This window comes from Macaca thibetana, chromosome X (assembly GCF_024542745.1).
Source record: "Macaca thibetana thibetana isolate TM-01 chromosome X, ASM2454274v1, whole genome shotgun sequence".
NCBI classification, from domain to species: Eukaryota; Metazoa; Chordata; class Mammalia; order Primates; family Cercopithecidae; genus Macaca; species Macaca thibetana.
The window spans coordinates 149,046,920-149,074,812 of NC_065598.1; the positions used below are offsets into that span (position 1 = coordinate 149,046,920).

At 49.6% G+C, this 27,893-nt stretch overlaps 3 protein-coding genes across 7 annotated transcripts in view; all 3 read left to right on the forward strand.

Moving 5' to 3' along the window:
* Window positions 1-27,893, forward strand: part of ATP6AP1 (ATPase H+ transporting accessory protein 1) — a 125,505-nt gene that overhangs the window by 47,664 nt on the left and 49,948 nt on the right. Inside the window, exon 1 of one of the 3 annotated variants that reach the window (XM_050775443.1) lies at window positions 4,359-4,362. The exons of 1 other annotated variant lie outside the window; for it this stretch is intronic. The gene's annotated coding sequence lies outside the window, so the exon portion shown is untranslated. Of the gene's footprint in view, window positions 1-4,358; window positions 4,363-4,391; window positions 4,397-27,893 lie in introns of those variants that run through there. One more of the 3 variants, XM_050775442.1, reaches the window with a different exon arrangement.
* GDI1 (GDP dissociation inhibitor 1) overlaps window positions 1-27,893 on the forward strand; it is a 121,470-nt gene that overhangs the window by 37,191 nt on the left and 56,386 nt on the right. Inside the window, exon 1 of one of the 3 annotated variants that reach the window (XM_050775467.1) lies at window positions 4,442-4,458. The exons of the other annotated variants lie outside the window; for them this stretch is intronic. The gene's annotated coding sequence lies outside the window, so the exon portion shown is untranslated. Of the gene's footprint in view, window positions 1-4,441; window positions 4,459-27,893 lie in introns of those variants that run through there. 3 annotated transcript variants of the gene reach the window in all.
* On the forward strand, window positions 3,787-5,331 carry LOC126945519 (cancer/testis antigen 1-like). Its single transcript, XM_050775531.1, has 3 exons — window positions 3,787-4,110; window positions 4,686-4,818; window positions 5,048-5,331. Exons 1-3 carry the CDS (start codon window positions 3,861-3,863, stop codon window positions 5,184-5,186), a joined length of 522 nt encoding a protein of 173 aa, XP_050631488.1. The 5' UTR covers window positions 3,787-3,860; the 3' UTR covers window positions 5,187-5,331.

Consider the following 27,893-nt stretch of genomic DNA (forward strand, 5'->3'; position numbering starts at 1 on the left):
GTCAAGAAAAGGTGCCAATTAGAACAAGTTTCAGAGGAAAAATACGGCCTCCAGTGAATTGAACAGGCTAATTTAAACTTTGGCAAACTGGCTCACTCCGGAGCTCATTAGAAATTTTTCCTCAACAGCAAGTAATGAATAACTTTCTTAATCACTTTCTGCTTATAAATGTAATACATGTTCACTGTAAAAGAAGAGGAAATGTGGGCAAGTTTGGAAGAGAAAATAAAAAAAACCAACCATTATCTCGCCGCCAAGGATAACGACAATGAAAAATGTGGTGTATTTCTGGATAAATGAGCTGATTCTTGTCTAGTGCCTACGACAGTGGTTTGGGACGTGGTAACCACCCAACAAATGTTACTGGTTATCATTAGTCTCATTGCTAGTAGGCTTAGAACAGTCTTTTCCGATGCTATCCCTCCCCCAGCCCCCCACCCCCGACAGACCCCGGTGTGTGATGTTCCCCTCCCTGTGTCCGTGTGTTCTCATTGTTCAACTCCCACTTATGAGTGAGAACACGCAGTGTTTGGTTTTCTGTTCCTGTGTTAGTTTGCCGAGAATGATGGTTTCCAGCTTCATCCACGTCTCTGCAAACGACACGAACTCATTCTTTTTCATGGCTGCATATGTGCCGCATTTTTAAAATCCGGTCTAACATTGATGGGCATTTGGGTTGGTTCCAAGTCTTTGCTATTGTGAACAGTACTGCAATAAACATACGTGTGCATGTGTTTTTATAGTAGAGTGATTCATAATCCTTTGGGTATATACCCAGTAATGGAATTGCTGGGTCAACGAGTTGATGGGTGCAGCAAACCAGCATGGCACATGTATACCTATGTAACAAACCTGCACATCGCACACAGGTACCCCAGAACTTAAGGTATAATAATGGAAAAACGAAAGAAAGAAAGAAAGAGAGAAAGAGGGAGAAAGAAAGAAAGAAAGAAAGAAAAAGAAAGAAAGAAAGAAAGAAAGAAAGAAAGAAAGAAAAGAAGGAAGAAAGTCTTTTCCATTCCAACAATCAAATAAAGTTCATCTAAATTTTCTTCCAATGTTTTCACTTTTATTGTGTCTATATTAGGTCAATACATTCTAAACTCTTCAGACACTATAGCAATATTTCTCTATATAGCATTCCCCCTCCCCCGTGCTTCTACTGAGATACGTATCGGCAGCCTGAGAAGTCGGTGTTCCTTTGTCCACACTCATCGCTGTGCATCCGTTCCATTTCATTCGCTCCACAGTCAGCCGCACCTCAGAGTTGTCCTTCAAAGGGTGAGAGACTAAGACAGTTATCCAGTGACTCTTGGCCGCATCAGTGGGGGGCTGTGTCCAAGGGTACAAATTCCCCCGAGCTTCCAGGCCCACCCTGTGCAGGGCACAGGAAAAAAAGGAGATGTGTCGGGAGCTGCAGGAGGGGCGCTGGCACAGGGCACAGAGGTGCCCATCCCAGCAGCTGAGAGTCAGAAGGCACGTGCAGGGGGCCCAGAGGCTCAGCAGGATCTGAAATGTGAGAAGATGTCTACAAACACAGAGGTGCAGGAGGACGCCGGAGATGACAGTCACTGGAGGGGCTCTGAGACGTGCATAGAAAACAGGACAGAGCTTGGTAGCAGCACTCATTTGTCGCCCTGCCACACACAGCCTGTGTTTTCTCCTTGACGGCCCCATCTCAGTAGGACCCAATAATGCCAACGCCTGGAGATCCCCCTGGACAATGGTCTTTGTCCTCCACATCTGGTCCTCCCCTACACCTGGGGCTTGGACCTGCTAAGGAGCTCTTTCCAGCTTTCTAGACACCTGTGGAATCCCTTCACCCATCCTTCCCCGCCAGTGTGGCTGCTCTCCCGCCAAGTGCCTCGGCTCCAGGGGGACGAGGCTTTCCCTGGGCTGCTGTCTTCCCTGCTCCCTTCCCAGTCCCCAGAAGGGTGCCAGCTGCAGAGGCCTCCAGAGCAGAGCCTTGCTCACCGCATCAGCTCCAGCTGGAGGAGGTTCCCCCTACCTCCTGTACCCCAACCCCTTCTTAAAGCAGCAGAGGCGGAAGCCGGAGCCTGCTTTGGAAAATGGCATGCTTTTATGGCTGCGTCTGCATTGACTTTTTAGCGCTCTAAGAATGTCCCCGCAGTCCTGCCACCCTCTGCCAGCCCCAGCCCTCCAGCCTCTGTTCCCGTGTTGGGGAAGCCTTTCTCAGGGTCACTCAGCTGTCTCAGGACTGGATGTGGCACAGACATACGTAGGTAAAAGCTGCTACACGGAAGACTGGAGGTGCGGGAAGTGCATTCGCTTTAAGCCTAGAGGTGGGAGCCGTGTCCGGGGTCCTTTCCTGGGGGTGTGCATGTTACCAAAATACCAAGGGTTTGGTCTAGGTCCTGCTGCTGGCCGCACAGAAAGCCAAAGACTGAGACGAAGACAATTACCAGGGAAGACAGCTTTAATTGGGTGCTGCAGCCGGGGGATGGGAGTTAAGTCTCAAATCCATCTCCCTGACTAAAACTAAGGGTTTATATAGCAGGGAAGAAAGGCACCAATGTGTAGGAAAACAGGAACTCGGGAGGGCCCAGAAAGCAATCCTGATGAATGAGGGGGTCCAGCATCTCATTGCCTGGATGCGATCTGGTGAGTTTCGGTTCTTTGATACTTTGAGAGGCCCCAAGGTCATTTCCTGAGGAAGGAATTCAGATAAAACAACTGTAAGGTTCAAGCTTGAAGACCAGAAGGGTCAGTTTCTATGTTTATCAAAAAGAACAGCCTACGGGACGATTGGATCGGTTTCATGCCCAGCCCAGGGTGCAGGATGTGGGAGGCCTGAGTTGGCCTGGTGAGCAGCCCAGACACCCGGGATGGAGGAGTGCAGCCTCTCCTCCCACAGACTTGTGAACAGGGTGTGGAGACAGACACCCAGCTCCTAGGACCATGCCACCCCCACCCCTGCCTACCTCTCGCAGCACCTTTCCTGTGGATCTGACGCCCTTCCAGACACAGAAGTAGGCCAGCACCCGGCAGGCCAGCAGACCACAGGGTCACCTCGCAGCTGAGGGCCCTCCGCACCTCCGACGCCGCCAGGGGAGCAAGGGAAGGAGGGAGAGAGGGAGATCCCATGAGGTCTGTGCTGGGAGACAAAGGAACTATGGGGTCCCCTCGAGGAGTCCTGGCTCCCTTCCCTCCCCCAGCTCTGGTCCCGCTGGTGCCTCCCATCCACGTGGGCTGGACCTGGGGCCAGGGAGCCCCTGGGTGATTGGGGGCCCGACCTGGGGCCAGGGAGCCCCTGGGTGACGGGAGGCCACCCCCGAACCACCCGACCTGCAGCTCCAGCTCCCCCACCTGGCTGGGCGACCAGGACAGGGACCGAAGCTGCTGAACCCAGTTAGAGGCCTGGCCCCGGGGTCTGTCCTGGGCACTCCCCCAAGGACAGGCAGGGCAGGCAGAGTCTGGGACGATGGCCGCACAGCCCTGGCCCCATGTTCCCAGGCCCGCCTTGCTCCTCGGTGTGAGGGAGACCAGGGGGACGGGACAGGCTGGGCCCCGCCGTGCCTGACTCCCTGCAGGGCTCCCGGGACAAGGGCCCGGCGGACAGCCGGCTGCTCAGGGGTGAGGGGTCCAGGCTGGCATCGTGGCCACCTTCCGGCCCGGGCTCTCTTGGGGTGGGGCGGGGCGGGGAGAACCAGTCACGTGCTCCAGGGCTCGCCCAGGGTCTCTCAGGGCCGGAAGTAGGACCCCTGTGCGCAGGCGCCCTGAGGATCCCAGGCTGCCAGTCGCACGCACGCCAGGGGGCGGAACTTCCTGCAGCCTCACTGCCTCCGCGTCCTCGTGGGCCCTGACTTTGTCTCTGAGCACACCACAGAGGCCCAGGAGCCATGCGGGCCGCAGGCCAGGGCACAGGGGGTGCGGCGGGCGATGCTGATGGCCCAGGAGGCCCTGGCGTTCCTGGCGGCCCAGGAGAGGCGGGTGCTGCGGGCGACGGAGGTCCCCAGGGTGCAGGGGCAGCAAGGGCCTCGGGGCCGGGAGGAGGCGCCCCACGGGTGCCGCGTGGCAGTGCTGCTTCTGCACAGAATGGAAGCTGCCAGTGCGGGGCCAGGGGGGCGGAAAGACGCCTGGTTCAGTTGTATCCTGTTGGGGGCAACAGGGTCAAGAGGTGGGGGGCAGGGCCAGGAGGTGGGGGAGGGCAGGGCCAGGTGCAGGAGGTAGGGTTTGGGAGATGGGGGTAAGGGGCCGGGTGGGGGGGGAGTGGGGGCTGGGAGTTGGAGGTGGGGGGGTGTGGCTCGGAGGAAGGGAGCAGGTGGGGGATGGGAGGTGGAGCGTGTGCACGGTGGGTGCTGGGCGATGGGGTGACGGGCAAAGCGCCAGGAGGTAGGGGGGTCTTGGGTATGAGAAAGGATCAGGAGTTGGGGGGAAGCGTGCAAGGTGGGAGCCGGTGGCTGGGGTGTGGGCTGGATGGGGCTGGGGGGGGTTCAAGTGATGGGGGGACGGCTGATGCGGCAGGGGTCATGGTGGGGAGGGCCTTGGAAGGGCACACAGGAGTCAGCTTGGGGTACAACAGAGGAAAGTGGGGAATCAAGACAGCTGGGTGGGGTTGCTTCAGGACCTGGGCCAGTGCGTGGGAAGACAGCCTGTGGGGATGAGATGGGCACCGGCCAAGTCCTAGGCATAGTCCAAGCTCCTTAACCGGGTCCCCACCGGGAACATCACGATGCCTTTCTCATCGCCCATGGAAGCGGAGCTGGTCCGCAGGGTCCTGTCCCCGGATGCCACACCGCTCCCCCGACCAGGGGCGGTTCTGAAGGACTTCACCGTGTCCGGCAACCTACTGTTTATGTCGGTTCGGGACCAGGACAGGGAAGGGACTGGGCGGACGATGGTGGTGGGTTGGGGGCTGGGATCCGCCTCCCCGGAGGGGTAGAAAGCTAGAGACCTGGGAACACCCAAGCACAGGGTCTCAGAACAGAGACCTGGTACACCAGGTCCGCCGCCACCCGAGGGAGCCCGGGGAGATGGGTGCAGAGGTGTCGCCTTTAACCTGATGTTCTTCGCCCCTCACGTTTAGCCGACTGACTGCTGCAGACCACCGCCAACTCCAGCTCTCCATCAGCTCCTGTCTCCAGCAGCTTTCCCTGTTGATGTGGATCGTGCAGTGCTTTCTGCCTATGTTTTTGGCTCTGCTTCACTCAGGACAGAGGCGCTAAGCCCAGCCTGGTGCCCCTTCCTAGGTCGTGCCTCCTCCCCTAGGGGATGGTCCTTGCACGAGCGGCCACTTCATTGTGGGGGCCTGATTGTTTGTCGCTGGAGGAGGCCGGCTTACATGTTTGTTTCTGTAGGAAATAAAAATGAGCTACAATTCCGTGTCTGAGTCTCTTCTCGGCGAGCGAAGGCACCTTCAGACTTGCGTGCCCTTGTCCTCGGGTTGCAGGGGAGGCTCTGGGATTCAGAGATTGAAGTAGCACAAGGTAATGGAAGACAATTTGGGAAATGGGGGAAAATGAAAAGCCACTGGGTCCCGCCGTTCAGCTTTAAGTACTGTGGACATTTTAGAATACTTTCCTCAATATGCTTGCATTTATATGTTAAATATATGACAGTAGCATGTATGATGTTTTTCCAGCTCAGCATTAAGTTTGTTCCCAAATTGTCTTCATTGAACATATATGAGCTTTTGTGCTTTCTAAAAATGCTTCAAAAACATGTGCTTGAACAGATGCATAAAACCAGCATTATCATTTCACCATTAAACATGTGATATGGGCCGGGCATGGTGGCGCGCACCTGTATTCCCAGCGTTCGGGGAGGCTCAGGTGGGAGGATGGCTTGAGACCTGCAATTGGAGGCCACTCTGGGCAATGTAGCGAGATTCTGTCTCTATGAGAATCATTTAAAAATTAGGGGTGGAGGGCGTGGTGGCAGGCACCTGTAGTCCCAGTAACTCAGGAGGCTGGCGTGGGAGGGGCTTGGCTTGAGTGCAGGATCTCGAGGCTGCAGTGAGCTATGAATGCACCCCTGAGCTCCAGCCTTGGCGACAGAGCGAGACCCTGTCTCTATAATAATAATAATAATAGTAATAATGTGAACAACGTAAAATGTTTGTAAACACGGAATGTTAACAAAACGCAGATTCTCTTACCGCTTGCAGAGTCCAATGAACAAGAGCGATGTCTGCTATTAAGAAACGGACTTTCTGCCATGCTTGGTTTAGGGGAAGACGTACAGGCTCCTGCCTTTAAGGGCACTGCTTCCCTTTGGGGGCAGAAAGCAGGGCCTTTTAATGGGGGACTTGGCATGAATAGCACACAGGGGAGGGAGCAGGCAGCTGCGGGGTCTCTGTGACTTGCTGAGTTGCCTTGTCTACCGGGTGGTCACGCTGGCACCATCTTGGGCAGAGCTAGTTTGGAAAGTGGCTGTTGTTTGTCAAAGCAAAAGAGACATTCTTGAGCTGTCTTCTGGGATGCTCTTAAGTTGCTTGGAAACAAGATCCCTTTGAGTCTTGCTTTCAGGATTTATTCAGTGGGACCAGAGCATATTTTAATGTAAGATTAAAGTATTAGTTGACAATCTCCAGTGCTTGGCAAGGCTGTAGTTGGAAACGAGGACTCATACGCTGTCAGTAGCAGTGGTAGTAGCATCTATTTGGACATTTATTTGGCATTTTCTATTAAGGGAAAAATGTGCATACCCTTTCACCCACCTTGAGGAATCCATCTGAGAAACTCCTGGATAGGCAAGTGAGGTCGAATCCACCAGCATCTTAATGACACCATCACGTAAATAGTTTTTAGAATGTAAATGTTCATCAGCTGCAGAAAAATTAAATAAATCACTGCACAACTGCCCCAGGGGAAAAGTGTGAGGAAGCTAGAGAGAGAGCATGGTAGATAGTCGGGTACTAGCATAGAAAGAGGTTAAAACAAGTCACCAGATCTCTGCATATAGGCTATGGCACACTCTTGTTTTGGCAGTGTGCTCCCGCCATGTGAGCATGTAGGGATGTGCACAGTAACTCCCTGGACAGCCACCTCCACGCTCAAGAGTGCTCATCGCTGGACAATAGCGTTAGGGAAATAAAACCTTCACCTTTTAAACCTCAGACTTCCATGCTGAAATATTTTCATCAAGCATGTATTACTTTGGAAATACACGTCTTTACTTTGTAAAAGAAGAGTCTGCTCGAATAAGAAACCATCTCTCCTAGTCCTGTTCTTTCAAAACATTGGAAGTGGATTTTGAGTGTGTTGACATGTCTGTGCCACAGCAGAGGGCATCTTTTGGTTTTGTCAGCCAACCTCTGTTCCCCTGTACCAGTGTCCATATTTCCCCTAGAACCACTCCCTCCCTTTCCCTTCAGCAGTTTTGATTCTGCTGGAGTTGACTTCACCCCAGATTCCAGGTGGAATGGCTCATCCTTCCTCTCTCACCATGCGATGCCAGCTTTCCGCCACCTCCCGCCAGGAGTAGATGCGGTCTGAGGCCCTCACCAGAAGCAGATGCTGGCACCACCCGTCCTATAGCTGCAGAACTATGAGCCAAATAAAACTCTTTATGAATTTCTCAGCATCAGGTACCCCTCTATAGCAACACAAATAGACTAAGACAGGGATTGAGTCCTTGCTGATAAGCCCTCAAAAGCTGTGATGGTAGAAAAAGCAGTGAAGGAGTCTTCTGTGGATACGAATCCAAATAGGGAGGGGTGAGCCTGCAAGGGAGTCCCAGGAGGAAAGGGAGGAGGAGAACGGGCACAGGGACCAGCTCTTTCCAGATAGGGCTCCCCAACCTGGTCCACAAGTGTGGGTTTCATTCACCCAGAGCATGAGTCTTTAGTTTCGTTGTCCCATGACCCCGTCCCGCCACCTCTGCCCAAACATGGCCCAGGTGCAGCCGGCCACCCTAATCCCACGGCCGGATGGCTGGAGCTGGTAGCTTTTAAACCCAAGTCAGGTGGCCTCAGTCCTCTGCTCTAAGCTGTCCAGTGGGCTTCCCTCACTCACAGTGAAAGCCAGAGCCCTGATGGCAGCCTGCAGACCCGACATGATCGAGCGTTTCCTCTCTGGCCTTCTCACCTCCCACACTTCCCCTTGCTCACGCTGACGCAGCCACACAGGGCCCCTGGCCCTTTCTGGAACACACCAGGCACACTCCTGCCTCACGGCCTTTGCACTAGCTTTCTCCTGTCGAGAAATCTCTTCTTCCAGCGTTGCACACAATTGTCACCCTCTCAGAGAGGCTTTTCTGGCCAGCCTCTTTAATACCGCATCCGGCCTCCCCTGCCTTCTGCCTGGTCCTGTCTGTCACTCCCTCTCCTTTCAGGGCCCAGGCGTGCCGGAGACATCCTGGCCAGGGTGACCTGCCCCGCAACACCCAATTCAGGGCTCAGCCCGGGGACCCAGGCTTGAGCCAGCCGCTCCCCAGGACAGGAGGACGGCTCAAGACTGAGAAGCCCCCTCCTCACCCATTCCACCACCCATAGCTTTTCACTGGGCACGAGGCTGACGATCTTCCAGCTTCTGTCGCCTTGAGGCATCTCGGTCCAGAGCCGTGAGAATCTGGGGGAGAAGGGATCCCCTGGAGCTGGGCTCTGTATGGGGGAGCAGCTCCTCCCGTGCAAAGCCCCCATTTCCCAGCTGGGCTCTTCCCTCCCACACACCTCACCCCTCCGTTCTCCCCCACAGCACCTGTACAAACCCACCAGCTTCTCCTCAGCCCCAAATGCCCCTCCAACGACAGCACTTTCTCCTCCTCCTCTCCACGGCTAGGGTGCGGCCCTTCCCCACTGTGGTCTGGACTGTGGACTCGCCATGCCCCACTCTTCTTCCCCATTCCTTCCTGGCCCAATCATCTCAGCTTTTCCTCTTAAGACCCTAGAGGAAAAGAGAAAGCTAGCCCCAGACAAGCAGGAGGAGGACCTAATAAATCACAAAGCAGACATCAGTGAAACAAGTCAAAGGCTAGTAAAAAATGCTATTGGCCGGGCGTGGTGCCTCACGCCTGTAATCCCAGCACTTTGGGAGGCTGAGGCGGGCGGATCACAAGGTCAGGAGATCGAGACCATCCTGGCTAACACAGTGAAACCCCGTCTCTACTAAAAATACAAAAAAAAAAAAAAAAAAAAAAAACCAGCCGGGTGTGGCGGTGGGCGCCTGCAGTCCCAGCTACTCGGGAGACTGAGGCAGGAGAATGGCGTGAACCTGGGAGGTGGAGCTTGCAGTGAGCCAAGATCGCGCCACTGCACTCCAGCCTGGGCGACACAGCGTGACTCTGTCAAAAAAAAAATAAAAATAAAAAAAATAAAAGGAATGCTATTTAACAACTCTGTGACAATAAATTCAATGACTTCGATGAAATGTATAATTTCATTGAAAGATACATATTACTAAAACTGACACAAGAAAAAAAAAGGAGTTTTATATCAACTACCCATATCAGTTCATAATTAAAAACCTTCCCACATAGAAAACTCCAGGCTGGATGCTCTATTGGTTAATGAATCAAACATTTAAGAAAGAAACTCTGGCCCCCTGAGGTGGCTCATACCTGTAATCCCGGCATTTTGGGAGGCCAAGGTGGGAGAATTGCTTGAACCCAGAAGTTTGAGACCAGCCTGGGCAGCATGGTGATACCTCGTCTCTACTAAAACCAGAAAACATTAGCCAGGCAATGTACGCCGTGCTTGTAGTCCCAGCTGCTCGGGAGGCTGACGTGGGAAAATCACCTGAGCCTGGGGAGGTGGAGGCTGCAGTGAGCCTTGACTGTGCCACCGTACTCCAGCCTGAGCAACAGAGGAGGTGCTGTCTCAAAAATAATTTTTTTTAAATAAGGGGATGAAGATGTCCCTCTTATGGGGCAGACCATGTCTCAGGTACTACAGTCAGCCAAAGAACAGATCAAGTGGTCACTCCTTCAGTGAATAACTCACCATTTCTGGCTCCTCACCTCCTTCCAAACAATGCACGTCTGCCGTGAATTTTCATCCGGTTCCCCAGCTGATGCTCTCAGGGTCATCTCGGGAATCACAGGGATCCTTAAATCTCCATCCTGTCTGTGGTTGCCCCATCCCTCCTCGCCCCCGCTCCCAACCCTCCCTATGCCCTTCCTGTTCCTTTGCTTCTTTGGCCTCTTTTTAACTTGAATTATTAGATTTTTTTTTCTTTCCCCCCTACAACATTGTTTGAGTTCCTTATGTATTCTGGTCATTAATCCCTTATCAGATGGGTAGTTTGCAAATATTTTGTCCCATTCTGTGGGTTGTCTCTTCACTTTGTGAATTGTTTCCTTTGCTGTGCAGAAGTTTTTAACTTGATGTGATCTCTGGTTAAATAATTTTTGACAAGAGTGCCAATCCTGCAATCTCTTCAACAAACAGCGCTGGAACAAGTGGAATTACTCCTGCAAAAGCATGATGTTGAACCCCCATGTAACACGGTAAGTAAAAATTAATGCAAAATCGGTCAGCAACCTAAATGTAAGAGCTAAAAACCATAAAACTCTTCAAAGAAACCACAGGGTGAATCTGCATGACCTTGGATTTGGCAATAGATTCTCAGATATGAAACCAAAAGTACATGCAGCCAGAGAAAAGATTGTTAAACTGGACTTCATCAAAATGAAAAACTTTTGGGCATTAAAGAACATTATCAAGAAAGTTGTTTTAATTTTTTACTTATTTGTATTTATTTAGTTTTTTATTATATTTTATGTTCTAGGGTACATGTGCACAACATGCAGATTTGTTACATATGTATACATGTGCCATGTTGGTGTGCTGCACCCATTAACTCGTCATTTACATTAGGTATATCTCCTAATGCTATCCCTCTCCCCTCCACCCTCCCCATGATAGGCCCCGGTGTGTGATGTTCCCCTTCCTGTGTCCAAGTGTTCTCATTGTTCAGTTCCCACCTATGAGTGAGAACAAGCGGTGTTTGGTTTTCTGTTCTTGCGATAGTTTGCTGAGAATGATGGTTTCCGGCTGCATCCATGCCCCTACAAAGGACATGAACTCATCCTTTTTTATGGCTGCATAGTATTCCATGGTGTGTATGTGCCACATTTTCTTAATCCAGTCTGTCATTGATGGACATTTGGGTTGGTTCCAAGTCTTCGCTATTGTGAATAGTGCCGCAAGAAACATACGTGTGCATGTGTCTTTATAGCAGCATGATTTATAATCCTCTGCGTATATACCCAGTAATGGGATGGCGGGGTCAAATGGTATTTCTAGTTCTAGATCCTTGAGGAATCGCCACACTGTCTTCCACAATGGTTGAACTAGTTTACTTTAGTTCCTTTAAAATGGAGAGTACTCCTTCAGCGATTAGAAGAGCCAGAAGACGGAAACAAAGAACTTCTGTTATTCATAGGTTACGGTGGCTACACGGAGGTCAGTCAACATGTGCAGAGGGTGTGCGTGGACCTGGGGCACTTGCCTTTATTTGGGTCCAGGGAGGTGGTCAGAGCATCACAGTAGGGGGTGAGAAGATTGGAGCATTCGAAGCAAATGCCCAGAAAAAGGGGCCTAACCTAACTACATGGACCTAACCTAACTTTACATTTGGTCAAGCAGCTGGGTGTGTGTGTGTGTACTGGTGAGATGGCTTTTAGGGGAAGGAAAGTGGAATCGAAAGGCAGCGGTTGGGAACTGGGCTTAGGCTATTAACCAAGGGCAGCGTGTGGCATCTGGGGACTCATGTCAAGACAACAAAATGGATGCCGGGGCAGCATGGTAATATTAAGCCTCAACCCAAAAGTGAAAAGACAAGCTGAAGAAAGTGAGAAAATATTTGCCAATCATATATCTGATAAGGGTTTAGTATCTGTAATACACAACACACTCCTAAAACTCAACTCATAATATACAACAAACTCCTAAAACTCAAGCAAAGCGATAAACAATTGAGTTAAAGAATTGACAAAAAACTTAGAAATTTCTCCAAAAAACATAACAGAAATGACCAGTAAGCACATGAAATGATGCTTAACATCCTTAGTCATTAGGGAAATGCAAGTCAAAAGCACAATGAGATACCACTTCACAGTTACTGGGATGGTTACTTAAAAAATAGAAAATAGGCCGGGCGCGGTGGCTCACGCCTGTAATCCCAGCACTTTGGGAGGCCGAGGCGGGCGGATCACAAGGTCAGGAGATCGAGACCACGGTGAAACCCCGTCTCTACTAAAAATACAAAAAATTAACCGGGCGTGGTTGTGGGCGCCTGTAGTCCCAGCTACTCGGGAGGCTGAGGCAGGAGAATGGCGTGAACCCGGGAGGCGGAGCTTGCAGTGAGCCGAGATCGCGCCACTGCACTCCAGCCTGGGCGACAAGAGCGAGACTCCGTCTCAAAAAAAAAAAAAAAAAAAAAAAAAAAAGAAAATAGTAAGAGTTGACGAGGATGGGGAGAAGTTGGAACCCTCATCTATTCCCGATTGGAATGTAGTCGTGCAGGCACTATGGAAAACTGTTTGGCGGCTGCTCAGAAAACACAGGTGCTCAAACAGATACTTGTGTGCCAATGTTTGTTGCATCATTATTGACAATAGCCAAAAGGTGGAAACCATCCAAGTGTCATCCATGAACGGATGAATGAACAAAATGTGGCTGTAGTGAGCTAGGATTTCACCACTGCACTCCAATGTGGGTGACAGAGAGAGACCCTGTCACATACACACACACACACACACACACACACACACACACACACACAAGTGATCAGGCTGACACCACCTGAACCTAAATAACATCACAATGAAGACAAACACAGATGTGGTGCACTTCCTGGTGCAATGTAATGGGAAAGCACAGTCCCACCTGGAGAGCAGTCTTGGCCGAAAAGAAAAATGTTATATGTTTCTCGAGTTCATTATATTTTCCTAGTACAATGTCCAGTTAATCATTTTTTAAATTTACTGCAATGAATTTATCTTATTGTTTTTAAAATCTCTGCTATACCTATAGCTATATATATATTTTCCATTTCTAACATTTCTATTATGACTTTTCTTTTTCTTTTTTATTTTTATTTATTTTTTTTTTTTTGAGGCAAAGTCTCACTCTGTGGCCCAGGCTGGAGCGCAGTGGCGCGATCTTGGCTCACTGCAAGCTCCGCCTCCCAGGTTCATGCCATTCTCCTGCCTCAGCCTCCTGAGTAGCTGGGACTACAGGCACCCACCATCATGCCCCGCTAATTTTTTGTATTTCTAGTAGAGACGGGGTTTCACCGTGTTAGCCAGGATGGTCTCGATCTCCTGACCTCGTGACCCGCCCGCCTTGGCCTCCCAATGTGCTGAGATTACAGGCATGAGCCACCGTGCCTGGCCGCTATTATGACTTGTAACGTTTGTTTTATCCATCAATCAGGAAGGGATATCTTGCACTACTGTCCCTGCCTTTACTCGGCTCTTTTTCTAACGTATAGACTTGTAGGCTTAGGTCATTCTTTTCAGTCATTGTTTGTTTATTCTAAGCCTTCAAAACTTTAAATTTCCCTTCAAGAACCGCTCATGGCACATTCAACAAGTCTTCATAATTATTGTTGAGGACACATCTTGATAATTGCATCTTACTGTTCATTCTGCCCAGAAGGAAGGTGCTAAAAGCATAGATCTATTTGAGTCAATGGGAAGTTTATAAGAGTTTGTTCATATGGTGGTGACTTGGAAGTAACAATATTGGAAGATTGACAGCAAGGCATCTTGGAGAAGAGGCATGTGGATGGACTTCCCAGATTGGGCCTAGAATACCAGGAAATGCACATCCCTTGTGTGCGTTCCCGAGGTGCTTTCGGTACTCACGTGGATGTGATGACCTGCTCTGGGGATGTGAGTTAACTTCCTTCCTCAGTTACTCCGATTCTTGCTCAGTGGGCTCATGATAAATGTGGCCATGAGGACAGAAATGGAAGTTACTCACGGGCTCAACAACATGGTCTTCACCAAGTGCCAAATCTCCCAACAGCAGAGCCTCATATATGGGCTCATCCCACAGGGGTCTGTCTTAGCCCATTCAGGCTGCCACAGCACAATACCATAGACTGGGTAGCTTATAAACAACAGAAATTTATTTCTTACCGTTTTGGAGGCTGGAAGGTTCAAGATCAAGGAGTCAGCAGATTTGGTGTTTGGTGTCAGCCCACATTCTGGTTCATAGATGGTGCCTTCTAACTGTGTTTGCACATGGAACCTCTCAGGGGTCTCTTTTATGAGGACACTAATCCCATTCTTGAGGTCTCTGCCCTCTTGATCTAATCACCATTCAAGGCTCCACTTGCAATAACATCATATCGGTGATTAGGTTTCAACATATGAAATTTGGGGTTACAGACATTCAGACCTACCTGGTGAAAAGATGATTATATCATATCAAACCCCTTCCATTCTGCAGGGGGCAGCAAGTTTTTCTCTTTGGAATAGATGCTTTTTCTGTGTATATACATGCTCTCCACTGCCGCGGTTTCGCCAACACCACCATCCACGGATGTACTACGGGCTCATTCACCATCACCATATCCTACTCGAAAGCTGCAATGAAATGGATTAGAGACTGTAATCTGAAAATCTGGGATCCCTGTGGTACTGAGCTAACAAATGAGAGGAGGATTATTGTGTTGGCTAGGTAATGGACCCTGACTGTCAAGAAGAGATATAATTTCTGCTACATATGTGGGGTCACAGCAAAATATTTCTGAGATTCACCGAATTTTAGGGAACATTTGCTAATATTGCTACCTACAGTGGTAAAATTTGGTGGAAGGTGACAACTCCTAGACAGGCCCAAAAAGGGCTCAGACCCCTCAGGAACAGAAGCCTGTGTCACCCACCGAGTGAAAAATCATAATCAGCCAATATGTTCGCTGAGGCCAACTATGGGTATGTATGTAACTCCAAAAATGAGGATCACAGGAGGTCATGTCTACTTTACTTCGTTGTTATTTGGTACATAATTTTATTTGTATTAGTTCATTTCCCCCCTTCCCCACCTTCTCTCCGCCATTTTGTAATTTAGTCTACAGATGATAGGCTCTCAAACCAGCATCATTGTTGGCAGCAAAAGCACAATCTGTAAACTATTTCAAAGAGGTGTGTTCTGAGCCAATATGAATGATCACAGCCTGGAGAAGACACGAACCCGAGACTTGAGCAGTGGCCCCGAGGCAGTCAGACTGCAGCTCTATTTTATACATTTCAAAGGAAGCAGAAGTTACAGGCAAAGTCATAAATCAATACATAGAGTTTAGACACTGGTTTAGCCAAAACATTGGGGTATCCTGAAGCAGGGCTTACAGGTCATAGTTGGACTCAGAGATTCTTTAATTTGTACTTGGTTAAAAGAGCAAGGCTTTGTCTAAACACTTTGTGAAACAAGTATACACATACATATACATATATATAATACAAATATACTTATGGATGTGGAGTAACCCAAGGGAGAGCCATGGTGCATTCAGTGGCTCGGCTCCTCAGCCTTCTCATACAGCAGATGTTAAAGAAATAACAACGTCGGGCCGGGCGCGGTGGCTCAAGCCTGTAATCCCAGCACTTTGGGAGGCCGAGACGGGTGGATCATGAGGTCAGGAGATCGAGACCATGCTGGCTAACACGGTGAAACCCCATCTCTACTAAAAAATACAAAAAACTAGCCGGGCGAGGTGGCGGGCACCTGTAGTCCCAGCTACTCGGGAGGCTGAGGCAGGAGAATGGCGTAAACCCGGGAGACGGAGCCTGCAGTGAGCTGAGATCTGGCCACTGCACTCCAGCCTGGGCCACAGAGCGAGACTCCGTCTCAAAAAAAAAAAGAAAAAAAAAAAAAAAAAAAAAAAAACGTCATGTCCCTGGCCCCTTTTGAAGTGGCATTCTGTGCAGCCTCACAGTATGTATGCGGTCTAGACCTGGACAATTGTTTGCACTAGCAGGTGACTTGGAGGGCAAATTGAGGTGGAATCAGCGGCCTCTGTCCTCTCTGCAGGTCACAGAGACTCCGGTTTTTTGTGTCAGTGTTAGCCGAGATTCTGCGTGTGGTGCGAGGCAGGCATGCAGAGGTGTGCCGGAGCCAGCCTGTACTTGCTGGTGGTGACAGCCCAGGGGGAACATCTCTTCACAACTCCACTCCGGAGACTCCACAATCGGCCTCGGTGGGAGTACGTACACCAAGGCAGTCAGCAAATGCCACCAGTCAGGGCTCCTCCCTGCCTCTCGAGAGCCCACTGTTCAACCTGGACTGGCACACCACTGGGTCCAAGGCATCCTTTTTCATGGCCCCTTCAGACCTAGCAGCTGCAGAGTGGCTCTGGAACCTATATTAGAGAGGAAATTTCCTGATCCTTGACCCACAGCAAAGGCGCTGTGTTCCCAGGACCAAAGGTGGAGCCAGCAGCCTCCTGACTCTCTACCTTCCACGTGTGGCACAGGCACTGGCTCCTGGGCAGGTCAGTTCTGTGGTGTTCTGGGAGTCACTTCCAGAGTTGCAGCCTACATTTCATTCTGACAGGTCTTTGAACGATTTTGTAAGCAACTGGCTCTGTGTGTTAAGGTCCCGGTGCCAAACTAGCCAGAGAGGTTTCCGTTATCTGCACTCACACCCCAACTGATACACGAAGATGTGCCCGTGTAGTTCTATAATAAGATGCCTGCATCTACCTTTGGAGTGTTAGTCGGGGCACGGCAGGAACCAGGTGGCACGCTCTAACATATTTAACTGAAGAGCATTTAATAAAAGGACTGTCTAGAGAGGTGTGAGTAGGGGAGAGGTGTGAGTAGGGGAGAGGTGTGCTCTTCTCCTCGGTGGGAGTGCTGGAGCTGCCCCATATGGGCTCCTGAGGGCTGGCTGTTGCATTGTCCGAAATGTGGGAGCCAGTTGTCAACTGGTACCATTTCCAAATTGTTTGTTTGCTGCATAAACTTACAATTCAACAAATTGTGTGAATCTCTAAGGGGATATATATAACTGAAAGTGTGTAATTGCATCGTTGTAACACAAAGGATAAATGTTTGAGGGGATGGGTACCCCGTTTTCCACAATGTGATTGTTACGCATTGCATGCCTATCTCAAAACATCTCATGTGCCCCAGAAACATGTACCGCTACTAAAGTACCCACAAAGATTCAACTAAAAGATTACTTTAAGAAACAATAAGAAATAACTAAGATGATTTATATAAGAACTGATTATTTTCTAATTATTTTACTGATATCCATGCCCTTGTGGTTATTCACGCCTATGGCATCTGTGTGCTGCAAATACTGTATAGCTGTGTGATATGGTCCACATCTTCCTGACTCTGTGAGGAGCGATGACATATTTGTTACTTGGCATCATCCATGTTGGGAGTATTTACACCACGGACAATGGTGAATACTGCAATTCAGGGCTCCACTTACTGTTTTGTTGACTTCCCAGTCTTAAGCACATGATGGTGAAAATATTAATGATGGAAATTAACCTTTAAAGTGCACCACATCGTCTGTCGTGGTCACAAGGTGAGTAGCCTCACAATTTGAGGAAATAGTTTCCTAGCATTCAAAAACTATTATCTGGCTCAGCAAAGAGGTCTTTCATGGCATTTATTAACACGTGAAGGGTCTTCTTTCACTTTTGTCTGTGTCGTTAACCTAAATGAAAATATCAACCAACATTCATGTGAGAACCCCTATCCTTCATCGCCTGCAACCACAGAGTGATCACAAACACAAGAGTCTGGGAAAAAGTCACGGAAGCAGCCTGTGAGAATCCATTCCGTGTACGGATTTTACAATCAAGAATGTTTTGTATTTTATGACTGTTTGTCAATTGTGTGCGACACCTTCCAAATGGGAGTCGAAATTATAATATAGTTACATACATAGGTGTAGACATACCTTCTACCACTCCCCTGCCCCGCCCTTCCCACCTCAGACAACCAGTTATCAAACATTTACCAGCATACCACTGTCAACAAGGGATGGTTGGACACCAAGAGAAGCCTTTACCAAACCTAGGCTTGAGAGGAGGACAAGCATAGCGGCTGATGCTCCTGCATCCTGGTGAGAGTGAGAGCCCCTGGGGAATTCGGCCACTCACAGGGAGGAGGTCTCCCTGAGATGGAGAGGAGAGATGCGGCTGCAGGGAGGCCAGGAGGGTACAGGGAGATGCTGTGAAGGCCTCGGGAGTGGGAAGCTTGCATTCACCTCTTGTGGTGCCTGCACGGGCAATTGGGGGCTTTGGGCATCCATCCTCATGGGAGGTAAGTTTCTAGCTTGGCCCAAGCGAGCCGGTTGCTTGAAAGACAGGTGCCCACTCGAATGAATGGTTATTAGAAACACTGGTGTTCTTGGAGTCTGAACAGTTTAAGACTGGCAGAGCCTTTCGGACTGACCCAGTATCCCCCAGCTTGCTCTCCTTCCCCTGGCCATTAACAGACGAGCACCTTTAGACTCACAGAGGGACCACGGGCCGTGGACAAGTGTTTCTCCCCTCTCTGCACACACGGTGCAAGGCCCAAAGCGTGGTGGCAAATCTCGCCCCCAGGCTGAGTCCCTCGAAGGTCTCTGGAGCCCATTTACGCCACCACACACTGCCCCATCTTTCTGCCCTCCCGTCTGGACTCCCTCCACTCCCTTCCCCACTTCCCATCCCTGGCCTGTCCCCAGCCTCTCTTGTCCAGTAGTCGTAAGTCTACCTCCACAGGCGCTCTGAGAAGCCAAGAAGCGAGGCCTCCTGAGGGAGCGTTGGGCTCTCCAGGGCTAACAGGGTCTCCCAGGGGCCAGGAGCCACCACATGCCAGGGGCCTGTTTGCGCAGGCGCCCTGAGCAGCCAGAGGCACGTCATGCACCAAAGAGGTGGAGCCTCCTGAGGTAGCTTCCGGTTCTCCAGGGCCAACTGGGCTACCCAGGGGCCCGTGGGTGGGAGGGCGGAATCCACCACATGACAGGGGCCTGTTCGCGCGTAGGCGCCGTGGGCATCCAGCTTTGCATTGTGGGGGAAGCGGGGGTTTCGTGTGGGAGCTTCATCCCACCAGTGGCCCTCCAGGAGGACAGGCGGCTTCAACGTTAACTCTGAGGTGGAGGCGAGGCGGCCATGCAGGCCTCAGACAAAGGAGCAGGTGATGATGCCAGTGGTGGTGCGGAGGGCGGTGCTGGTGCTCCCGGAGGCGCTGGTGCCCCCGGAGGTGCTGGAGGCCCCGGAGGCCATGGAGGTCCCGAAGACGCTGGAGGTTGGGGCTTCGCAGGATCTGAGAGCGGTGCTGCTGGGGAAGCTCCCCAGGCTGAGGGCTCCTCACAAGCCCCAGGGCAGGGTGAAGAGGCCCAGGCCCTGGCCCCAGCCTCAGCCTCAGCCTCCGCAGGAGGCTCAGGACGCCAAGAGTGGCAGTTGTATCCTTCCCAAGGAGCCCCTAGGGTCAGGGCAGGGGGTGGAGGTTGGCCTGGGGATGGCCGAGGATGTGCAGAGAGAGGCTTGAGGGGGTGGGCAGGGAGAATGCCCTTGAGGGGTAGAAAGAGGAGTCGGAGGAACCAAGGGTGGCTGCAGGACGCAGCAGCCTGGGGGGCAGCAGCTGCCGCAGCTGGCATCAAGACGTTTTGAGGGGGAGCGTGGCCTGCAGAGGCACAGGGAGGGGTCTTGGGAAGCCCAAAGGGCGGCCTGGGCGGAAGGAGACCTGAAGCACACACTCGCCATCGCCTTAACGGAATCTCCACCAGCACCCTCACAGTGCCATTCCTGTCCAGCTTGGAGGCTGAGATTGCCCGCCACTATCTGGGCCCAAGATATGAAGACCTCGGAGGGGGCGTCCGCAGGGAGCTCACGGTGACTGGCAGTGACCTGGTTATGTAAGTTCTAGATGGGGTGGGGCGGGGAGGGAGGGGCAGTGGGACCGGGCCCATCTCTCCACTAGAGGGGCGCTATTGGCCGCACGCAGACGCCTAGGGGTTGGGTCTAAGGAGGGAGTATGACACACTGAGCTTGTCGCCGCCTGATGTCGGCACTCTATGCGAGGCGCCTGAGGATTAAGTCTAATGACGTGGGGGTGGGGGGAGGAACAGGAGGCCACCTCTCTAATAAAATTCTTTTCTTTCCTCTCACTTTTAGCCGATTAATTTCGAACAACTCTGGTCTCCTCCAACTTTCCGTCATCTTCTTGCTCAACCAGCTTTCCATGGTGATACGGACCATGCAGCGCTTGGTGCCGCCAAATTTGGCTAAGCGTCAGCCCGGAAAAGGGGGTTGAGGCCTAAACCTGTGTCGGTCCTGGGCAGTGCATCCTTCCCTAGGGAAATGATTCCTTTTTTTTTTTTTTTTTTTTTTTTTTTTTTTTTTTTGAGACGGAGTCTCACTCTGTAGCCCAGGCTGGAGTGCAGTGGCCGGATCTCAGCTCACTGCAAGCTCCGCCTCCCGGGTTCACGCCATTCTCCGGCCTCAGCCTCCCGAGTAGCTAGGACTACAGGCGCTGCCACCTCGCCCGGCTATTTTTTGTATTTCTTAGTAGAGACGGGGTTTCACCGTGTTAGCCAGGATGGTCTCGATCTCCTGACCTCGTGATCCGCCCATCTTGGCCTCCCAAAGTGCTGGGATTACAGGCTTGAGCCACCGCGCCCGGCGGGAAATGATTCCTTAACAGCAGTTGCCACTTTGTGCTTTTGAGGGGTGAGGCGAATTGTGTGCCTGGACTGGCCCCTCACTGCTCTCTCCCCACGTGTTTGGATTGGTGCTGCAATGTTACTGCTGAAAATAAAACTGAGCTACTGTTCTGTGTCTGAGTTCCTTTTCATTCACTTCACCAGTTTGCACAGAGAGAGAGAGAGGCCAGAAGTCTGACTTCTTACCCTTTTGCCGGCATGCCAGGTGTCTGGGTTCCCTTTCTCTGAGCAGCCCTGGCAACCCTGCTCGCCACATCACAGCAGTGGGGGCCAAGTCATATCACAAAGGAAAACCACCTTTTTCCATTTCATGGAACCACAGGCAAAAAACTCTCAATTTTGCAAGATGCCTCCCAAAAAGCTGCATGGGGGAACAAAAATTAACACTTTGAAACCAGCATTCTGTGTACATCCCGAGCCTTAAATGCATAAATAGAAATGTAATGGAAAGTACTTCTATCTCTTGGAATCCGCGTTAAAGAAACAACCATTCCTGTTGAGACTTTTAGACAAGAATCTCTTTGAATCCTTATCTACAACAGGTGGAAAACTGAGAGCAATTTAAATGCTCAACAATTCCATTGTAATGGATCTTTCATGCAGCCCTCCAATAACATGTTTTTGAAGTTTGTTTGTTTTTTTTTTTTTTTTTTGAGACGGAGTCTCGCTCTGTCGCCCGGGCTGGAGTGCGGTGGCCGCATCTCAGCTCACTGCAAGCTCTGCCTCCCAGGTTTACCCCATTCTCCTGCCTCAGCCTCCCGTGTAGCTGGGACTACAGGCGCCCGCCACCTCGCCCAGCTAGTTTTTGGTATTTTTTAGTAGAGACGGGGTTTCACCGTGTTAGCCAGGATGGTCTCCATCTCCTGACCTCGTGATCCGCCCGTCTCGGCCTCCCAAAGTGCTGGGATTACAGGCTTGCGCCACCGCGCCCGGCCTATTTTTGAAGTTTTTAAGAAAGAGGTGGAAGTCATATGTCGCAGGAAGAAATTTCAGGAAAAAACGGACGTTTAACTTGCAAAACCTTATACCTTTATGTGTTTGCTATAAAGTTAACGTCTAATACAATTAGAAAACTATAAAACTATTCCAAAATGCTGTCAGTAGTTAATGCTGAGGAAGGACTCAACTGACTTTCGCCTTCTTCCATTTCCTAAATTGTCTTCAATTACAACTTGTACTACTTGACTACCTGAATCCCAGCATCTTTCCTCCAACCCGAGGACAAAGGTGGGAAAATCCAGAGGCGCAACAGATGAAAAAAAAAACTTTTAACATTTTCCATCCCAGCCGAAGCAAAATATATGTAACAAAACCGACGCTGGTCACCCTGGTCAGCACCCAATATCAATCTGGCAATCCAATCTGGCAATCCAATCTGGCAAGGTTCGAACTTGCCCCCATTGGTCCCCATTGTCTTTGATCCATTCGAGGTGGGGAGGGATGACCTCCAACCGGAAATTCGATGGGTGGTCTCAGGGCAAGATGAAGAGCAGACGGTCACCCTGAGACAGGCCTGTTCCTGTTGAGCTTCCACTAACAGTTCCTTCAGTGCTCAACGAATGTGACCAGACAAATAAGGAAGGTTCTCCGAGTTAGGCCTGTGGAACTTCCATCAGCAGTTCCTTGAGAGATCCCCTCCACATGTACAAAAAACACACACAAAAGAGACGAGATGGACCAAGATTCCAAACCAATATTCCTGACCAAGAATTTTTAAGAGTATTCTTCCAAACTAACCTCCTATTCTCCATCTGAGAAATGTCCCCAATTGAGGAGAAATCTCCCAAATGAAGACTCTTCCTACTATTTAGGGAGAGACAACCCAGATCCCAGAAGGAGTCGAACTGAGGCATCCAAAGAAGCTGAACTAACCAGGATAAGGAAGGAGGTGTTGGTCGCGCCTAGAATTCCCACCAGAGCGGTTGAAAGACGGCTTTCCGGGAACTGTTTCTACACTGCAATCGGGCCCAAGCTGTGAGGTGGTTGGCCGCACCTCACAAGCAGGGACAGTGCCAGAAATGGCCTTCAGTTAAATAAGCAGTCACCAGAGCTCACCTCCAGGTCCATCAAGGTGGTGGGGGGGCTGAGGAATCACAAGTAGGAGATCCCGGATGAGGCCGCAAATTTGTAACCACCCAAGGGGCTCCTCCTGCCTGCTGCACAAAAACAGACCATGGCATTGCAGTAAAGAAAGAATTAAATAGACACGAGGCCAGCCACGCCACGTGGGAGACAAGAGTTAGTACTGAAATCGATCTCCTCCAGGTTAGGGGTTTTTCAAAGGCAGTTTGTGGGAAAGGGTGGGGGTGGCTAGGCTTGCTGCTGATTTGTTGGGGCAGAGATGAAATCATAGGGAGTCGAAGCTGTCCTCCTGAGGGCTGAATCACTCCTGGGTGGGGACACAGGAGAAGGGTTGGTGGGTCCAGGTGGAGCCATGGGTGTCAGACATGCAAAAAAACGGAAAACATGTCTCAGAAGGCCAATCTACCATGGTGGTGTCATATGCAGGAATGGCTGGCAATACCTTAGCAGAAGCAAGCTCCTCTCCTCCTCCAGCCTGATGGCCTTTTGTTAGGTTTACATAGCTTCATGAGTTTTCAGGAAGGGCTATTATCATTTAAACTATATGCTGTCTCTCAAAGTCAGCTTGTCCCAAAATCTCAGGAGTAATTAAGGGAGAGGCAAAATGGAGAGTGGGTTAGCCCAGCTCACTATCATAATTTGTCTCACAGACACAATTTTTGCAAAGGTGGTTTCTTTTGGGGGAAGGAGGAGGGAGGATTGTAGTGTTGGGAAAATATAATGAAAGGCAAAATCACTTGCCAACGTAGAAAACATCTCCACAAAGGCAGAAAAGTTTCATGATTGAACAAGCATTGCACTACAATGTGATGCACATCACAGGCAATCTGCTAAAACACTGCAAAGACAGAAGGAAATATGATCCTTTTCTATAGCCAAGTAGATGCAACCCATGACATACATGCTCTCAAGATGAACAGTAACCAGTCCTCAAGTGAGACGACTTGACAGTGCCATCTCTTGCCCATAGTTCATCCTACAATTACCTGATAATTGGGGTGACCATGTGTATCAGTTACATTGGTGTTAGGGACTGAATGTTTGTGTCCTCCCCCAGTCGTATGTTGAAGTTCTACCCCCAGTGTGGCTGTACTTGGAGACGGGACCTCTACGGGTGTAATTAAGGTTCCACAAAATCACAGGTTCAGGGCTCTGATCCAGTTTGATCAGTGACATGAGAGCTCTCGTGCTCTCTCTCAGTGCGCACGAACTGATGCAAGGCCATGTGAGGACATAGCCAGAAGGCGGCCATCTGCAAGTCACGAAGAGAGCCCTCACCAGAAACCAAATTTGCTGCCACCTTCATCATGCACTTGTAGCCTCCAGAACCGTGAGAAAGTAAACCTCTGCTGTTTAAGTCAACGCATCCATGGTTCCTCGTTATAGCTGTCTGAGCAGACTAATGCAATTGACTTTATCCAAAGAAAAAAATAAATTTCCCCTGTCTTTACGCAAGGGGTTAGTTTTGCAACTTTGAGCAAGGTGCCCACTTCCGAAGCAAGTTCAGCTACTCTTCTCCCATGGAAACTGGGAGATAGGGGCACTTTCTTCCCTGATGTTTACATTTCAAAGAGAGGATTCCCAGGTCCTTGAAAATGACCTTCTGGGGTCATGAACATGGCAAGAGGCTGTATTAGCTCTTAAAAATATCTTCATGCTTTTCAAAAAGACAGAGAAAGGATGTATAAGTTCTCTAAAATAAATGCTTTATCAAACGAGAGGTGGAGGAGTCTCTTCCCTTATCTTCAACGGAGAGAATTAAACCTCTATTTTTAATTTGCACTGGTCCTTGCAGCAGCTCTCTCTAAAATATGCTGTGCCCTGCAAATTTGCTAAACTAACTAATTAGTCTAGTAGCTCTTGCGTAGATTCGGTTGGATTTTCTGCAGAGACGAATGTGTTTTCTGAGAATAAAGGCAGTTGTACCTCTTCCTTTCCACTCTGGATCCTTTCATTGATTGATTTCTGTCCTCATTGAGCTTTGCATCTTCCTGCTTCTCTGTATCCCTGATAGTTGTTGATTGGACGGCAGATGTCGTGCCTGTCTCCTTGGCTGCTGGGTATTTCTGTATTCCTAGACGTTATCCATGAGCTGTGTTCTGGGAAGCTGTTAAGTTACTTGGAAACGGTTTGACCCTACTGAGTCTTGCTTTGAAGATGTGCTGCGTGAGACCAGAGCAGCTCTTACTGTAGGCTTCAGTTTCCCACCCTACAGAGGTAACACCATTCCTGGCGTCCTGGCTGATGCCTGCCAAGTGAATAAGAGCTTCTCTACCCTGGAGGGTGGGGACAGCTCCTGATCTCTATCCTGCTTGAGCACTGAGCAAAGTTACCTTTCACTTTCTCGGGGGATCCCCTCCTTGGCCTCAGGTAGCTTCCTCACACGCCCGTGCTCACCGGTAGTTTGCTGAATACCCGAGCAGGACCCTCTGTGGATATCCAGGGTTCTTTCCCTCTGCAGCTCTCTTCTCTCTGGTCCCCCACCCTGCAAACTCCAGCCACCCAGACTCGCAATCAGAGTTTCCTCTGCCAAACTCTGGGTGTCACCTAGGCTCCAGCAAAAAAAAAAAAAAAAAAAAGAAAAGAAACTCTCTTGGTTTCTCTCTGTCTCCCTTCTCTTTTTCCCCCTCTTTCTTGAATGCTATTTTATGGGCATTAATTACTGATGCAATTTACTTCCCCTCCTCTGCACTCTACTTCCCCTCCTCATTCTCCCACTTATGGTTCTGTTAGATTCTATTTATTTCTGAGGCTTTTTTTCCTTCCTGAGGTTAAAATTGCCCTGTTTCTTTTCCTTCCTTCTTTCCTTCCTTCCTTCCTCCCTCCCTCCCTCCCTCCCTCCCTCCTTTCTTTCTTTCTTTCTTCCTTTCTTCCTTTCTTTCTTTTTTCTTTCTCTCCTTTCTTTTCTTTTTCTTCTTTTCTTTCTTTCCCTCTTCCCTCCCTCCTTTCTTTCTTTCTTTCCTTCTTTCGTTCCTCACTTCCTCACTTCCCTTCCCTTCCCCTTCCTCATCCTTCTTTCCTTCCTTCCTTCCTTCCTTCTTTCTTCCTTTCTTTCTTTTTTCTTTCTTTCTCCTTCTTTCTTTTCTTTTTCTTCCTTTCTTTCTTTCCTTCCTCCTTCCCTTCCTCCTTTCTTTCTCTTTCTTTCTTTCCTTCCTCACTTCCTCACTTCCCTTCCCTTCCCTTCCCATCCCCTTCCCCTTCCCCTTTCCCTTCCCCTTCACCTTCCCCTTCCCCGTCCTTCCTTCCTTCCTTCCTTTTTTCTTTCTTTCTTCTTTCTTCCTTCCTTTCTTTTTTCTTTCTTTCCTTCTTTCTTTTCTTTTTCTTCCTTTCTTTCTTTCCTTCCTCCCCTCTCTCCCTCCTTTCTTTCTTTCTTTCCTTCTTTCCTTCCTCACTTCCTCACCTCGCTTCCCTTCCCCTTCCCCTTCCCTGTCCTTCCTTCCTTCCATCTGTCTTTCTTTCTTCTTTTCTTTTTTTCTTTCTTTCCTTCTTTCTTTTCTTTTTCTTCGTTTCTTTCTTTCCTTCCTCCCTCCCTCCCTCCTTTCTTTCTTTCCTTCCTTCCTTCCTCACTTCCTGACTTCACTTCCCTTCCCTTCTCCTTCCCCTTCCCCTTCCCCTTTTCTTTCCTTCCTTCCTTCTTTTTCTTTTCTTTTCCTTTCTTTCCTTCCTTCCTTCCTTCCTTCCTTCATTCCTTCCTTCCTTCCTTCCTTCCTTCTCTCTCTCTCTCTCTCTCTCTCTCTCTCTCTCTCTCTCTCTCCCCCTCTCTCTCTTTCTTTCTTTCTGACAGAGTTTTTTGCTCTTGTTGCCCAGGCTGGAGTGCAATGACACAATCTCGGCTCACCGCAACCTCTGCCTCCCAGGTTCAAGCAATTCTCCTGCCTCAGCCTCCTGAGTAGCTGGGATTATAGGCATGTGCCACCACGCCTAGCTATTTTTTTTTTTTTTTTTAAGTAGAGACGTGGTTTCTCTATGTTGGTCGGGCTGGTGTCAAACTCCGAACCTCAGGTGATCTGCCCGCTTCGCCTCCCCAAAGTGCTGGGATTACAGGCATGAGCCACCAAGCCGAGCCTGCCTTGTTTCTTTTCTTTTGGCTTAGTTTCTGTAATCTCACAATGGTAATATTTGGAACTATCTCCCTTGTTGTCCTCTGTCCTCTGTCTGTTGGGCTGCCTCTGTCTGGGTTAACTGAGTACACAGCCTCATCCTGGACTTCTCTTGGATGTGGGTTGCTGCACCTGTCTTGTTCTTTTCCGTTGTATTCCTTATTTTTGTTTAGCTGTATATGTTTCTTTTAACTCAGGCTTACTGAGGTACCATTAACACAGTGTGAAATTCATCCTTTTTCTCTGTACCCTCATAGGAATTTTGGCAGGTGCATACAGTTGGTCACAAATTTTCCCTCATGCCTACTTGTCATAAATTCCTCCCCCAGTCCTGGCCTTGGGGACTCTCTAGGGTCAGGTGAAACTAAGGACACCCCTTTAGCTGGCACTTCAGGGAGCCCCCTGATGGGTCGAAACGGGAAATCAAAATTCTCTGGGAAGAAAGTCCATATTGCCGCTGCTGGCACTGGCTACCTGGGACAGGTGTGGTGGCTGTAGTCCTCACACCTGTTGCTGATCTGGGTATTGGGAGATGTTGCAGTGCACTCTTACCACAAAAGCAGCACTTTCTTTCTTCACCAAGTCTTTCCCTGGTGGTTGTAGATTTTTGACTAGATCCCACATTGTATAAAAGTTGATTCTGACAGTTTTTACCAGATCAGTAGTTGTTTTGTAGAGGAACAGAGCCCCAGAGTTCCCTATCTAGTAGTGTTTTTGGTGATGTCACCCAGAAGATCTATGCATTACATATTCATTAATAAATAACAAAGTTCTACAGTCAAATAAAGGGAGGAAGGACAGAAGGAAGGAAGACGCACAGTGAGAAAGAGAGAAAAGAGAGAGACAGAGCTGAAGGGACGGAGGCAGCAAGCACACCAACAATCTTGGGCTCCAAGAAAAATACAGTACAGTTCACACTCAGGTCTTACTGTATGGCCATACCAATTAGTAAACCTATGTCATTTTTAATTTTGTTACCCCAAAATTGTATGAAAAATGACAACTCAATCATTTCTTTCAGAAACTACAGTGATGCTAGAGACAATAAGTTTTCTATTTTATCACCAGAGTAATGAACAGAGTTGTGTCATCCCTACATCAGTTGCTTAAAAATTATTCCCTTAGTT